Raw genomic sequence first — 16,721 nt, forward strand, 5'->3', positions numbered from 1 at the left:
ATTCAGAGAAAGTGTATAGAGTTTGGGAGTCAGAATAGCTGATTTCTTGAACCTGCATTCCCTTGTGGCTCCTATAATTTTTCTAGGAATGATTTGGGGAAAAGGGAGGGGACAAAGCAGTTCATTTGGCTCTTTTTTGAAAGGATCTAGAAACTTCATCAGGATTTCCTTAGTAATTTAAAAATTTTTGATGAGCATCATAAAAACAAGGCTTTTCCTATAATAAAATGTTTCCATGTAATAAAATTAGCAGATTGTGAATGAACAAACATGGGCTTTGGAGTTCAAATCTTGGCTCTTCCACTTATCACTTAGGTTGGGCTTATTATGTTTCTAAGACCTTTATATTCAGCTTTATTAATTTTTTATTGAACTGTGTATGAATGGCCATTATGGGATGGTTGGAAAGACAAAAAGGATCTATCATTTGACGTGTTGGAAGGATCTGAATCATTCACTGTTGAATTGTTTCATGGTGGGTTTTTTTATTTTTATTTTTATTTTTATTTTTTTTATTTATTTTTTTTGCTTATCAGCAGTCTTGAAACTTTGGCTCTAGTATCCCTTCAAGAAATTCTTTTCAACTTTTGATTTGGAAAAATTTCACCTTTACAGAAAAATAGGAAGAATAGTACAATCTATATTCATATATCCTTCACCTATATTAACATTTGCTTTATCACTACATATGAGCTTTTTTCTCTGAACTGTTTGAATATTATATTGTGGAAGTGATATAATATTTAAAATTTGCTGTATATCTGTAAGAACTAAGACTTTATTTATAATTATACTATCACTATAAAGCATAAGAAATTTAACATTGCAGTATCTAGTAGATAGTCCATATTCACATTTCTCCAGTTTTCCCAGTAATTTCCTTTTAGTCTGTTTTTTTTGTTTGTTTGTTTGTTTTGGATGAAGAATTCATCCAAAACTCACACATTTCATTTAGTAGTATGTCTCTTCAGTCTTTAATTACTCTTTAGGTAGGACTTTTATGACATTGACATTTTTTAAAACTTCAAGCTAGCTATTTTGATACGGCTTTAATTGCTTTCTTGTGATCAGAATTAGAATAACATTTTTTGTGTATGTCAGGAAATACTACTTAGGTAGTGAAGTGTGCTTTGTGCTTTGTCCTGTCAAGAGGAATTTAAGGTCATTTTTCTACCATTATTGGTAATACTATGTTGACCTCTTGATGTAAGTGGCCCACATGAGAGAAGTCTGGTAAAAGCTGTATTAAACACATTTTTAATTAACATCCAAACTGCGTTGAAACAGTTGCAAAAGATAAAAATTTCAGTGTATGATAAGTTTTGACACTTTAAAATGGGAGCAGTTACATCACTCATAAATGTACAAAATAATCTTAGCATTTTGATATTCACCAAGATTCACTTAGAAAATACAAAGCTTTTTTTCCTCTTGATCAAATAGTCTTTGCAAATATTACTATACTAGTATGTCTTTAAGTTTAAAAAAGGAAAGAAAATTGTTGAATTACTATGTTGTACCTCTGAACCTAATTTATGTCAACCGTACTTCAATTAAAAAGAAAAGAAAGGTGCCTGTGTGGCTCAATCAGTTAAGTGTCCAACCTTTTTTTTTTTAAGATTTTATTTATTTTCATGAGAGATACAGAGACATAGGCAGAGGGAGAAGCAGGCTTCCCAGAGGGACTCTATCCCAAGACCCCGGGATCACAACCTGAGCCAAAGGCAGATGCACAACCGCTGTGCCACCTGGGTGCCCCAAGTCTCCAGCTCTTGATCTCAGCTCAGCTTAGGGTCATGAGTTTAAGCCCAGTGTTGGGCTTCATGCTGGCTGTGGAGGCTACATACATACATACATAAATATTAAAAAATTTGGTTGGAAATGCAATCTAATGAAATAGGCAGGGTTGTGATTATTTTCCCCAACTAATTTGATTATCAGTTAATACTGTTTATTCTAGAATGAGAAAGTCCCACATTAATTATAATTTATTTTTTATTTTTATAAGTACCCTTGTAAATAATAAGCTTTTGTGAAGATGGACTTGTGTCATAGTTTTATCACTGAGTTCTTTGCACTCCTCCCATATTATGTGCAAAAATCACATAGTGATTTGTCATCAGAGATTATTAGAATGACCTTTCAGATGTCAATTTAAGATTCTTCAATTTTCTTTACAGTAAAAGATTGGAAACCACATGACTTGCAAAGATTTTTTTTATCTGGTCATTAATCATATTTCAAAATTTGAGAAAATAAACTGAAGAAGCTTTGCCATTATTTATTAAATGACTCCCTTTTATGTTTTTTGAGGTATTTAAAAATTTTTTTAGAGAGTGCGCGTGCACATGAGTGGGGGTGGCGCTGAAGAGGGCAGAGGAAGAGGGAGAATTTTTTTTTTTAAATTTTTATTTATTTATGATAGTCACACAGAGAGAGAGAGAGAGAGGCAGAGACACAGGCAGAGGGAGAAGCAGGCTCCATGCACCGGGAGCCCGATGTGGGACTCGATCCCGGGTCTCCAGGATCGCGCCCTGGGCCAAAGCAGGCGCCAAACCGCTGCGCCACCCAGGGATCCCAAGAGGGAGAATTTTTAAAAGATTTTTATTTAGTTGAGAGAGAACATGCATGTGAGTGGCGGGGCGGGCAGAGGGAGAAAGAGAAATAGACTCCCTGCTGAGCAGGGAGCCTGACTTGGGGCTTGATCCCAACACCTTGGAATCATGACCTGAGCCAAAGGCAGCGTTTAATTGACTGAGCCACCCAGACACCCCTGCGAGAGAGAATCTTAAGCAGCCTCCATGCCCAGTACAGAGCCTGATTCGGGCTAGATCTACACCCCTGAGATCATGACCTGAGCCTAAATTAAGGGTCAGTTGCTTAACCAACTGAGCCACCCCAGTGCACTTAAATGACTTCTTATACTTGGTTACTTTTTCTTTTATTAGTACTTGTTTCATCCAGTATACTTGGACAGGTTTAGGAAGTCAGCATGGAATGTCATTACAACTTTGCCAATCTGTATGTTAAATTGTTTTTCTTATTACATGTTTTTGAAATACGCTTTTGTGAACACCTTGGAACTGTAGATATATCCCATTTAATTAATGGGTAATGTCTGCCATGTAACCTAATTGGAAACTGTGTCCATATTATCAAACATATCACCTAAATTCACTTAATTTTTATCAGAACACACCTGACTGCATTCCTCCATTAAATATATGTATGTTAATACATATTTTGGTGAACAGGCTCTAATCCAATAATGAATTAGGGATACATCACTAAAGCAGTCAGATTGAAATTTAATATGCAAATTGAATTCATATATAAATTTAATGTATTGATATATAAATTAAAAGTTATGTAAGCAACTTAACATCTCATTATTTTGAAATATGTATTGGGTAATTAAAATGATAAGTTTTCTATGAAGTAAGCACTATGAAGGAGAACATTGGTATGGTATTGCTTTGGGAAATATGTGTATGTACTAAATTCTTGTGACCAGTTTTTTTTTTTTTTTGAATAATCAAATGAGAATGCGATGTTAAAGAACTAAAACAACCACATTAAGTGTATTAGATGTGGTGTCAGATTTTTCTGATATATTTAATGAAAAGAGCATATTTTGCTAACAAGTGAATTAGATCGACAGCTAGCCTATAATTTTTTTTAACAGCAAGGGAAAAGCACTGAACAGTTTATAAAATAAAATGTGATCAATTGTAATTGGAATAAATATGATTGATTTGATAAAAGTAGTTTTAAACTATCTTGTTGAATGATGATAAATGGTATCAAACATGAATATGGTGTCTACTCTGGGAGAGGCACTGTCTGGTGCTTATATATGGTAACATGTATTACTCTACCCCGTAAGGCAGATTGTATTGCTCATCATTTTTAAAGATAAGGAAACTGAGGCACAGAGGTCAAGTTACTTGCCTAGTGAGACACAGTAAGTAAGTGGCTGAGCCAGTATTTGAACCTTCAGAAAAGCACATAAAAATTGGGTCATCCTGGAAGACATTGGTGCTGTATCCAGAGTCAGCATCACTGACCTATACGTTTCAGCTATTTATTGGGTAATATTTTATCTTTCCTAGAGATGAGTGTCGAGGTAATCCATAAAGAATCTCTTAGCTTTAAACTGTGGGACGGAACAAAGGCCCTGGTTGGTTAATGGATTTGCTCCACTGTCCTCTCACGGGGCTCTCCCACAGGAGCATCAGGGTGGAAGCAGTGCAGCCACACTCATTTCCCTGCTCCAGAGTTCTGCAGTCTGGCTGAATTTAGAATATCCCAACAGGGGCTAAAGCCACACATCTCGTGACACACACACTTGCAGACACAGAAAGGAAAGTCTTTGGCGGGTTTATGATGCCTTAAAGCTTCCCAATATCAATATTTCAAATTGTACCTTTGTTTGTTACTCCAGGAGGTTTTTACACGCTGAGGCAATGCACCATAGTAAGATGGCTGAGAGGTATGCCTTTGTTTTGTTTTTGGACCTCAGGTGCATAGACTTGGTTTAATCATAATCCTTGTGTCACTCATCATTGGTCCATGCATGGCTCTCTTTTTTTTCTTTTAGTTACTTAATTAGTTATTTTAAATGATGTTAATAAGCAGCCATGAACCTACCAAATAAAAGCTAGAACCTTGAAAATAACCTACGTTAGTCATATCATACCCTTTCCCCACCCCCTGCCCTACGACCTACCCCCTTGCCTTCCTCCACCTGAGGTAACCATCATCCCTGTTTTCTTTTGTATATACTTTTGTTGCCATCTATATGTACTCATAAAAAGTTATATTTAAAAATTTTAGTTGTTTTTAATTTTATAAAAGGGTATCATTGCTGTTTGTAATCTTTTGGGAATGACTTCTTTTAATTAATATTATATTGCTAAGATTCGACCATATTGTTGCATATGCCTTTACTTTATAACATGAGATGAGAGTAATTGTGAAAGAGGAGGTGTTGATAGAACTTGTTGTGCAGGCCATTCTCAAAGGTCAGTTTTAGGAAAGAGGACATAGAGATATGTGAATTCTTTTAAAACAATTTCAGGTGTACCCCATCCCCCCTGGAAAGCATCCCTAAGAGGTAAACATATCCAGGTTGAAGACGGTAGATGTATCACCAGGTTGGGGCTGCTTAAGGGCATTGGTAGATATTCTGGGCAAGTTTATTAACCTTTCCAAGCCTCAATTTTCTCATCTTTAAAATAGATATAATAGTAACTTCCCATTGGAATTTTTATTAGACTAAGAAGAAAATATTTATAAATTAAACATTTATGTCTTTCTTTAAGCAAAAGTTACTCTGCAGTGTTGTTAGTTTTATGAAATTACTTTCAGGCAGAATTGTTTCAGAATTGTGGGTAATTTTGAGAGTTGCTAGTTATTCAGAACTCTTTGTTGATGAGTAGTAATGGGAGCCTGGATTACCTATTTATGAAACTTCTCTGTAGCATAGTTTAATTTGAGAGCACTTGATTTTGGAAGTAAATAAGAGGGTATTAAAAAAGTAAAAAGCTTTTACTAGAAAGTTTTTTACAGATGTTATCTCCTAGCTTTTACTGCTTTTTAATCCTGTTTCCATTTTCTGCAAATGGCATATTTTTTGCCTTCTTTCCCATGTCCTATTCAACATATGGTGTACTATGATAAGAACTGGCTTTAAGAGATTGCACCAAGGATGATAGTAACATACTTTTTGTGAACTTGTGTTCTTCATTGATAGTCATACTAAGTGATTATTTACTGATTACTTAGAAGTCACAGAAAAAAGGTGAAGCCCTGAAGGAGGTGGGGCCTCCAGGATGATTTTGATTGAGGAGTTCACATAGCATGTGTATCAAGTCTTTAAGACCCACTGGCAGGGGGGTGGGGGTGGGGGTGGCGGCTTTGGTGCTCTGTAGTTAATAGTAGCAGTTTTTGATTGTTGTTAAGAAGTAACATTGACAATCAATTTGATACTTTTTTTTCCAGCCTTCCTTTATGGCAAGATTGTCATGAGCTATGGAGTAAAAAGCGGAGAAGACAGAAGCAGATGGGCATGACTGATGACGTGTCCACTATTAAAGCCCCCAGAAAGGACTTGTCCCTTGGCTTAGATGACAGCAGAACCAGCACACCTCAGGGCGTGCTGCCATCTTCACAGCTGAAACCTCAGGGCAACTCGAACGTAGCACCTGGTCAGTAATGCTTCCCGTGCTTGGGCTGGTCTTCCCTTGTTTTGTGGCTAACGGTGATTATATTGCTCCAGTGTTAAACCATTTGTGGAAAATAAGGTTTATTCACCAAACTTCACATTTCCCTGTTAATTGCTTGTGCCAGTGTAGATGCTTCAGGCTGCTGGCAACACAATATTAAGCAATCCCACCGAAAAATTAAACTTCTAAAGAAAGCATCAAATTACATACGATTAGTGAGTGGTCGGATTTCTCTATAGCCTTTCTCTCCATAGTACAGGAGTCAATAGAAAGATAAAGGAAAAGAGCCAAAATTCGTAATAGAAGCTCTTTTTTTAATGGCCTCAGATTGCACTTACTAAATCTCCCATTATGTTATAGAATCTCAAAGACTGGAATCTTCTATCATGCCAGCAAAGACTTGAAGTGTACAGTAAAGAAGCATATTTGGGGGAAACAAATTTCTTCCTCTGACTCAATCTGTTGTAAGAGTAAGCTTCTTCATGAGAATTAAGCCTTTTCAGTGTTGTTGGAAATGTCACTCATTCTGTCTTTTAGTTTTAAAAATCAGTTGATTTAAAACAGATCTGATCAGATTCAACTTTTGGTGGTTGAGTATAAATATAGAGTAGATTAGCTGAGAAAGCTGGAGAGAGATTACCATGACCGCTTTCCTGTGTGATCTGCAAGCTTAAACTTGACTTTGGTCAGACTGCGTTAAAGTGCTAGTACGTGTTACTTTACAGACAAAAACAGTTGTTATTTGTTGGTCAGGGTTTCATTCTCTTTGTTGCCCCCCCCCCCTTTTTTTTGACTCACTGTTAAGAAGTGAGAATTCTGGTTTTGTGAAATAGGAATGAGTCCTCTCTGCACGTCCGTCGTCATCGGCTGTTAGTAAGAAGGTGCCCTTTCTGTAGAGGAGACAGCGTGGTTACAGAGTACTTCTGAGGTCACACAGAGCCTGCCTCTGAGGCAGAAACGTGACTGGAAAATGAGGGGAACTGGCTCTCGGCGTGCAGCAGACAAACTTGGCTCCTTCCTTATTAATGCCTGGGGGTCCCAGGGACTGGCCAAAGTGTGTTTCAGGTTAACCTGAAAGTAACTAAGAAGTAATAAAAAGTATCTTAAGATCTATAAAGAGAGAAAATAAAAAGGTAGCATTCATCATAAGTTTCTCATCTTTCTGGAGTGGTTCTTCTATTCACCTGTTACTCTTACAGAAATTGCTTATCAGCACAGTGCCCCTGACCCCACACGGTACCATATACCCTCCAGCCTTATCATGTGGGACCCGAGAAGCTTGTGCAGGAACCTGTCTAAATGATCATGTGTCTAATCTGAAAATTGAAAAAAAAAAAAAAAACAACAGCTGAATCTGTTTTGCTGGTGATTAGTTAATACCCTCTTGTGGGCACTTCATCAGCACGCTTCTGTCGGAGTTCCTAACTTCCCAAAGTGAGTTTGCTTAAAAAATGATTATTTGAATAAAGTACGTTTTATGAAAAAGTCTGCAACATTCCAGTTTGAAATTACTGCAAAAATAACGTTAAGTCCTTAGATAAAAAGCATTATTTTAGATTGAGCAGTACGGTGAGCAGAACTCAGAGGCTGGAATCGGCATATTTACGTTCTGATCTCGGCCACTTTTTAGAGTGTGGCCACTTTATTATAGAGTGTGTGACTTTGGGCAAGTCATTTAGTGTCTCTGGAGGTCAGTTTCTTCTTTAGTTTAAAAAAAACAAAAAAAAAAAGGAGGGGAGGGGGACTGATAATAGAGTGTGACCTCCAGGTTATGGTGAGGAGTAAAGGGTATGAAATGAAATGTTCATACCCTTTACTGACTGACTCTCTGGGCCTGCCCCGACACACACCCCGCTGCCTCCACTCCCTCTGTTCCGTCACAGGTAGTAGTTCCTGGTCTAACTAGAAGATGATGGGCTTCTAGCAGTAGTCTCGAATTTTTTTGAAGTATTTACCCCTGAAGAGAACTTCTTCAAAATGGGCCACAGTTTTTGTTCTAATTAAGGTGCAGTTACATCTTAAATGGCCATGAAATTAGACCTAGACTGAGGTGCCTTTTCACAGTGTTTCTTAAACACTGCCCCACAGATGTGCACTTGAATATGGCCATACAGGGCCATTTGGGAGGGCGGGATGCTATGAATTATGGCAATTCTAATTAATACAAATTTTGTCTTTAGTAAAAACAGGCCCTGGACAACAGTTAAACCACAGTGAATTGGCAATTCTTCTAAACCTACTACAGTCTAAAACAAGTGTTAATATGGCTGATTTTGTCCAAGTGTTGAACATTAAGGTAAACTCTGAGACTCAACAGCAGCTAAATAAAATAAACCTTCCTGCTGGAATTTTGGCAACAGGTGAAAAACAGACAGATCCGTCAACACCACAGCAGGAGTCTTCGAAACCACTGGGAGGAATTCAGCCTTCTTCTCAGAGCGTGCAGCCCAAAGTGGAGACTGATGCTGCGCAGGCGGCTGTGCAGAGCGCATTTGCAGTTCTGCTGACTCAGTTAATAAAGGCCCAGCAGTCAAAGCAGAAGGATGTGCTATTAGAAGAGAGGGAAAACGGATCAGGACACGAGGCGTCACTACAGCTCAGGCCCCCTCCAGAACCTAGCACTCCGGCGTCGGGTGAGTGCAGAGAGCGAACCGCGAACACCGCGGCCTTCACACTGCTTCCGTGGCATTGGGGAGTGTCTGTGGTGCATGGTGTTCAGTGGCGTTGCCTGGGGAGATGTTCTGAAAGTCCTCTGGTCACTGGTTACAGGTGGTTCTCTTGGCCCGTCCACCCCTTGGGGGAGATTCTTGAACAAACCATCCAGGGTGATAGAACTCCTTCCGAAAGCCATAGGCTTAGGAAGAATCTTTTACTCCAGCTGCAGTGGCGATTGTCCAAGGCAGAAACTTTGATGTGTGCGGTAGCTTTGTTCTTCGGCCCGGAAATCGGTAGATGGGAAGAGTCCCACGCAATTCGATTTCTCAGTCCCCGTAGACTCGGGCGGTAGCCCGCAGTGTTGGCACTTACATCCCTTCCTCTCCTTCCCTCCCTCCCTTGCTTCCTTCATTTTTGTTTTTGCTTACTTGCGGGGAATGGGACTTCTCATGTTCTTTACGAGCACCCATAGGAAACTCACCCGGCTTCTTATGGTAACTTTTAACTCTCCTTTTTTCTGCTTCGGTGCACGTAGGGCAAGATGACCTCATTCAGCACCAGGATATGAGGATGTTGGAGCTCACGCCGGAACCCGACCGGCCTCGCATTCTGCCTCCGGATCAGCGACCTCCCGAACCACCTGAACCACCACCAGTCACCGAGGAAGATCTGGATTATCGGACAGAAAACCAGCACGTCCCCACCACTAGTTCTTCGTTAACTGACCCTCACGCCGGAGTGAAAGCAGCCCTGTTACAGCTGCTTGCTCAGCATCAGCCCCAGGATGACCCCAAGAGAGAGAGTGGCATTGATTACCAGGCCGGAGACACCTATGTCCCCGCGTCAGACTACAAGGACAATTTTGGATCTTCTTTCTCTTCTGCTCCCTACGTCAGCACCGATGGTCTCGGGGGTAGCTCTGCTCCGCCACTGGAACGACGCAGCTTCATTGGGAACTCCGATATCCAGCCTTTGGAGAACTACAGTACTACTTCATCTCATTCTGGCGGTCCACCTCAGCCTTCTGCCTTTTCCGAGTCATTTCCCAGTTCAGTAGCTGGATACGGAGACATTTACCTCAATACCGGTCCCATGTTGTTCAGTGGAGACAAGGACCACAGATTTGAATACAGCCACGGCCCCATTGCCGTCCTGGCAAACAGCAGTGACCCTGCCGCGGGGCCAGAGAGTACTCATCCTTTGCCAGCAAAGATGCACAACTATAACTATGGCGGGAGCTTGCAGGAGAACCCGGGCGGCCCCGGCCTCATGCATGGACAGACCTGGACTTCTCCGGCCCAAGGACCCGGGTATTCACAAGGATACAGGGGACACATTAGCACATCAACTGGCAGAGGTCGAGGCAGAGGGTTACCATACTGAGTATCTGTTTTTCCTCAGGCACATCGTTTTTATCTGGAAAGACTTTTCTAGCTGCAATTTAAGGCAGCGATCCAAGAGACTTGAATAATATTAATTCAACAACAGCTTTATTTTTATGTGGAAAAGGGTCTTGCATACAATAGTTAAAAAAAAAGAAAAAAAAAAACCTTTGCTTAAATTCATGCTGTTCTAAAAACTAGATCTATTGATTGTACATCTTCACAAATTCTAGTTAACGATTTTATTTTGTATTCTTGCAGTTTTAAGTGGATGCTAATCTTAGGGACATAAGAGTCTTTTATGGCCCTCTTGCAGATCTTCTGAACTATGCACATTTGTGCTTTTTTTGTAAGTTTGGACCAACTTTTATGTAACAGCCAACCAACCCCTCCCCCCTCCAGTTTTACAACAATCAGAAAGGGCACTGATTTATTTGGTATTTTTCTTTTTACAAAGCTGCCTTTAGTCAAAGGTCACTGTCCGTCTTTGCACCTGCTTTCAGTGTTATTGTGAAAGGTGTACTTTGTGCTCACTTCAGAAAATAAAACACAACCTTTCTCTTGATGCAACAGTTTTATAAACAAAAAAATGGTCAATGTTATTTTTGTTTTATTTTGCAGATTATCATAGCCGAGCAAAATGCATTCAAATGAAATAGTGGGTTTTATATGAAAAATATGGGGTGGGGAGGGGAAGTAAGTGCCTTAACAGGTAAGCTTAAGGTCTGAAAAAGCAGTTAACCTTTACACCCATTTGTCTTCTAGAGGGAATCAGTACACTGTACGGAAGGGGCGGAGCTCACGAGTGTTCGGCTCGCCTGCCCCCTTCCTGCTAGACCCATCCCCTCTGCCCAGCCCACTCTTCCTGCCTGCCTGTCTTTGGGCTGTGTTACCTTCCACTCTCACCTGTCTCCAGAGGAGGGCGAGCGCAAAAAAGGGATTAGAACTCCAGTCAGTCCCGTTACTTCCAAGAAGTTCTAAAAAGCTAGGTCGTCAAAGTGCTGAAAGTAATAGCTAAACGAGAACTCGGGAGGCCCGTTCCTTCAGGCTGCTGTAAGGTCCCTGTCTGTTGCCGCGGGTGATCGAGGGCAGCGGCGTAGAAGCAAGGCTGAAATACACAGGATTTGCCTGACTCCTTTGAAAGTTCACAGGGGGAGGGGTGGCAAACATCGTATCTTAAGTCACACAATTGCCATTTTAGGAAAAAATTAGCCGTTTGGTTTGTTAACTAGAAAACATTGCCTCGATTGACTTTATTGGAGCGAAAAGAAAATGTGAGAGAAAACCTCTTATCTTCCCTCCTCTCACCTTCTGTGAGGTTTATTATGACTTCTGCCAGACTCAGAACAACTTTAGCTCGTTTTAATATTTTTTCTTTCTTTTATTAAAAGCAACAGAGAATGACGGACTAACCCATATGTAAGCTGTAATGGTGTCAAGTCTAACTAACGTTTGTGCACGCTCACGCACATGCAGAATTATAATAATTCTTGAAAGGAACCAAAGGTGAATAACCAGTGTTTCCATTATCACTAAATGGAAAAATAAACTCTGGAAATGAGAGTTGTGCCAATTAACCATTTTGTTTTTAACTGTTCTCCTGGTAACTTACTTTTTGATTGGAATTGTAAATTGGAAGAACTGTTTTAGAATGGAACTTACTCCAGTTCTAAAGTCAGTCTTTTAACCCCCATGTCCTCTATCTGACTTGTGAACCTTCATTTCAAAACAATATATGGGAAGCATTATAGTTTGGTGACAGTAAGGATATTTTAAAGTGGATATTTTACCATTTTACTGCTATAAAATGAGTTGATGTCAGTTGATCATTTTATTTTTTTGATGGAATTTTTTTTTTGTTGTTGGGGATAAAGAAATGAATGGAAGAAAAATTATTTTGCTTTTATTTGAATATTGAGTACTAACAACTTATAATAAAACTACATTGCAGGAAGTGAAGAAATATTTTGAAATTTAGCAAAATAGCTACAGTATTCAAGTATCTGAAATTTTAATATGGTGAGTCTTAGCGCTTTAGACTTTCCTCTAAGTGACCGTATCTAAGTTATTCTTAATAGTCACACTCGATAATTCTGCTGACCATAGCAGCTAACCTAAAATTGAAGATATTTATGTGACATGAATAGCCTGTGTTTTAAAAATTAAATATTTTATATAAAATTGAACTGTGTTTGGATAGTTTTTCCAACATTTCAGTTATATTATGTTGGGAGAGTGGCTGGGAGGACAGGGAAACTGTTGCTTGAAACTGGAAGTTTGAACTATAGCTTCTAATATTACCCTAAGACATCATTAATTGTGAGACATACCAATTTTTATTGCACCATTTAGAAAAAATTTGCCAATTAAGCCACAACACAATGCATCAATTGTAAGATTACTCCCCAAATTCAGAGAGGTCATCCCATGAAAGAATCGATGAAATACGGTAGCAAGATCTTAATGCATCCCTTCCATACCATTTAATACTTTAATAAATTGGATTTCATAAAGAGAGCAAGGTCAGAAATCCCTAATTTTGTAGGTTATAACGGCAGTAATCCCTGAATATTCTTGAGTGTAATCTAAGGAACGTAAAATATTACTTAAGTTTTGGGGAAAGAAACAGGTAAGTCAGGTTGCAACCATGAGGATGAAAATAGACGACTGACCTACCAAAAGAAGGAATTTTCTGGTCTCCCACGTGAAGTTGCCTTTTGTATTTTCTGACCCGGCAAGTCTCTCTGCAAACTCAAATCTTGAGTTTGTTGGAGAGCTGTAGTCACCTATGAAATTTTTAAAGACTCACTATAAGGGGGTTACCGATGACAATGGTTTGGGGAGTGTGAATTAAGATGATGTTCTGGCTGTGATTCGGGGCTTGGTCCCATCAGCGAGTGTATATCCAGGGCCCGCCGAGCGCCGGGTGCCATCCTCGCACCTGGGGTGTGTGAAGGCCAGAGTGGGTCACAGGCTTTTCAAAGGCCTGGAGAAGCTAGTGGTTCTTGCTGCTCAGCTGTGTCTACGTTACTCTTGAGTGAACATGAGAGACGGAAATGTGAGTGTGAAATTTTAAAGTCCAATTTGTATAGAGAACATTGCAGAACTAGGACAACTAGAAACTCCAAGGTGAAAACAAAGTTTAGGTCGCATCTGGCCAGTTTGTAATAGGCCAGTCGGCAGCAAATACCAGGATTTCTCAAGGAAGGTGGAAGGTAAAATGGGTTAAATGCTTCCCAGCTACTCTCACAGGAACTTGTGAGTCAGAGTTTAGCTGTTTGCTGGGAGCCTAATCCAATTTTACACAACCTGTCACTGGAGCGCCCCCCCCCCCCCCCCCCCCCCCGCTCCTTTTTTAAGTAAACCTGAAATACAAGTTCTGAGTGAAGATCTACTGATCTGGGATACTGGTTTTGGTATTTTTAACGACTGAACAGGATATTCCAATAATCTAACATCATCTGGTCTGTCTCCTCCCTTTATAGCTGAGAAAAATGAGATTTAGAGATGGGTAGCCAGGGCTGTCCCTCTAAGCCTTATCTAAATTCTGCAGGAAACACTTAACTTTTTAACAAGGAAATTGACTTAAAATGGTTACCAGTGTTACAGTAAAATAAATTTAGAATGCTGAACAACTAGTTTAATGCAAATGGCTTTAAAAGGTCAACTTTAAAAACAAAAACAATAGAGATAGTTTTTAAAAAGGAGGTTCATCTCTCTTTTTTTAAAAGACAATAGTTATTCAAATATGAATTTGACAGTAAGACTGAATCTTTCCTTTAAATTTATTTTCTATTTGTAAGAGGAAAGTCATTATCAGCCGGCCTGCAAACATTGCTTTTAAATTCTTTTAAGGTTTTATAATTTCCAGTGGTGTTATGAGGGAGCAATGCTTTCTCATTTACCAAAGCCTCTCCAGATAACTTTTTAAAGTGCTTTTAGTTTAACTGAAAATATAAACTATTAAGAGTTAATTGATAAGCTATCTAGGGATCCAGTTAGAGAGGGAGAAAACAGAATTTTGACCATAATGGAAAGAACTTGTCCTTTGAATTATGTGGACTAACAAATTCTGTGGGTTTTACTCCTTTCACCATGCCAAATGTCCTATTAAAATATTTTAGTTCTCATTGCATTCAAAATGAGGCCCTGTACGTGAGTCACCCCTTGATTCTTTTTCACACTTAGTTTGTTGTAAAGGTGTTGTACTTTATGCAAGAACTTTTAGTAAAGTCTTGTAACTGTGAAATCTAATGTGTTTAATATAAGCCATTTGTTTAAAAAAAAAAAAAAAGGCTGTATATGATAGTCTGTAAATAAAATGCCATCAGAATTCCAGGCCATTTTTAGCCTTGTTTTATTCTTGCTTGTCTCCAGAACAGACTTTCAGGAATAATCTTATTTGACAAAGATGACTCCGTGTTAACCATTGTGCCATGTTTTCTTTCTTTCTTTTACTTTTAAGATTTTATTTATTTGAGAGAGACCGCAAGCAAGAAAGAGCATGAGTGGGGTGGGAGAGCATGAGGGTGGAGGGAGAAGCAGCCCCCCCTCCCCCCGTGGGAGGGACCCCGTGGGGACTGGATCCCCAGGACCCGGGGACCATGACCTGAGCTCAAGGCAGGCACTGTGCCGACTGAGCCACCCAGGCGCCTGTGCCACGTTTTCTTGACAAAGCTTAAAACCCAGAACACTTATTTTTCTCTTTTTAGCCTGGTACACATTTGAAAGTGTAGGAACACATCCAGAGAACACATCCATTAATTAAACCATTAATATTTAGCCTTTGGTGGGTGTATATAAATGCCTATCTAATCTTTTTCTTAAAACAATGGGTTTATATTGCCTGTAAGTTGGTGGGGTTTTTTTCATTTAATAATACATTGTGAACATCTTTCTAGGTCAATAATTACATTCTACCCTCTTTTTAATGGTTGTAAAGTATTCCTTTATAGAAGAACTATAAAATTTCCTTACTGCTAGACACAAAATATTTCCAACTTTTCTGTTACAAATAACAATATACTGAAAATCCACATAAATACAAATACACACGATTTCCTTCTAAACCTCTGCCCTCAGGAAAGGTTTGTAAGTTTTATATTCATTCTTACTACTTTTCAGTTAGCCATGTTAAAACTTCTAAATCTGCCATTTTGACAGTTGATAAATCATCTTAATTTGTATTTCATATTCTTAAAGGTACAGTAATGTAAACTAATCACTGCATAAATAGGAAAGCTGTCATATGGGTTTTTTTTTTAATGGCCACATTGACTTTATAATTTCTTTTTTTAAACTTTTATTATAATTTCTAATGATTTTCTATTGATTGAATATGATAATTGGCATTCTTATTTCTGATTTTACAAATGTAAATTGTTAGTATTTCCCCCATGTATAATTTAAACTATAGATTGAATATTTATGTTAAGAATATTCACGAAGCCCACTTAGGATCAGATGTTAATATTTTTTCAAATGCTTTTTCAATGTCTACCCTTATATTTATGTAGATTTTCTCCTTTGAGCTATTGATAATAGACACTATCTATGTTAGTAGAATCTAATATTGAGCCACTCATTTAAAATGTTGCTTATTCTATTAACTAAGTCTGTATTTAGGGTTTTGTATTATGTTTATTCATAAGAGAGAAGTCTGGTTTTGATTAACAGGTTTGATAGCTTCGCAGAATAAACTGGAAAACAATCTCATATTTTATTTAATTTAGAATAGTTTATGTATTGTAAGAATTATCTGTTTATTGAAGTTGATGCTGTTTCATTTATACTCAGATACACCTGACTCTTCTGGAAGGTAATTCTTTCACAATTTTTCTATTTCCTCATGTGTTCTTGTTCTGTTCAGGCTTCTGTTTCTTGAGTACACCTTGATAATTTTCCTTTTTCTGGAAATTTGTCCTATGGTCTACCTTATATTCAAAATGTTTTTAGCATCAGGGCGCCTGGGTATTTATTTCAGCATTTTGAGTTTGGTTCCTTTCTTTTACTTCCCTGACTTATTCCTACCCTTTGAATTGAATTGATCCCTTATCGATCCACTTATTTTTCTTTCTCCGATTCCAAGACCATGTTAATGTTAATGAATTCTCTGAATGTTTTCTTCGGCTCCATCCCATGGGTTGAGAAGTGTGTGTTTTCGTTATTGTTTTCTCAATATTTGATGGCTGAGAATTTGATTGCTTGTTTAATCTAAGGGTTATTTAGGATGGTGAGTTTCAACTTCCAGGTGGCTGGCTGGGTATATTTTACTTTTTACTTTAGTTTTTTATTAATAACTTATAGTTTCTATTACATATAGTCAGTACACACAGTCTGCTATTGAGAATTTATTAAGGATTGCTTCTTATCCTAAGCACAGTTTTTCAGTATTTCCCTGGGTGCTCTGGTACAGGGTATGTTCTTTGGTACAACTTGTCATATAGCCATTAAATCA

At 38.5% G+C, this 16,721-nt stretch overlaps 2 protein-coding genes across 6 annotated transcripts in view; one reads left to right on the forward strand and one right to left on the reverse strand.

Moving 5' to 3' along the window:
- The window catches only part of CDK13 (cyclin dependent kinase 13), a 119,243-nt gene extending 106,793 nt beyond the window's left edge, over positions 1-12,450 (forward strand). Inside the window, exons 12-15 of one of the 4 annotated variants that reach the window (XM_077864107.1) lie at positions 4,445-4,492; positions 6,004-6,209; positions 8,408-8,860; positions 9,418-12,450. In XM_077864107.1, the coding sequence (XP_077720233.1) occupies positions 4,445-4,492; positions 6,004-6,209; positions 8,408-8,860; positions 9,418-10,265 (1,555 nt within the window). In that variant the 3' untranslated portion in view covers positions 10,266-12,450. The remainder of the gene's footprint in view (positions 1-4,444; positions 4,493-6,003; positions 6,210-8,407; positions 8,861-9,417) is intronic. The other 3 variants (XM_077864109.1, XM_077864108.1, XM_077864110.1) reach the window with 3 other exon arrangements.
- MPLKIP (M-phase specific PLK1 interacting protein) overlaps positions 1-16,721 on the reverse strand; it is a 109,501-nt gene that overhangs the window by 62,147 nt on the left and 30,633 nt on the right. The window lies entirely within an intron of this gene.

This window comes from Canis aureus, chromosome 21 (assembly GCF_053574225.1).
Source record: "Canis aureus isolate CA01 chromosome 21, VMU_Caureus_v.1.0, whole genome shotgun sequence".
NCBI classification, from domain to species: Eukaryota; Metazoa; Chordata; class Mammalia; order Carnivora; family Canidae; genus Canis; species Canis aureus.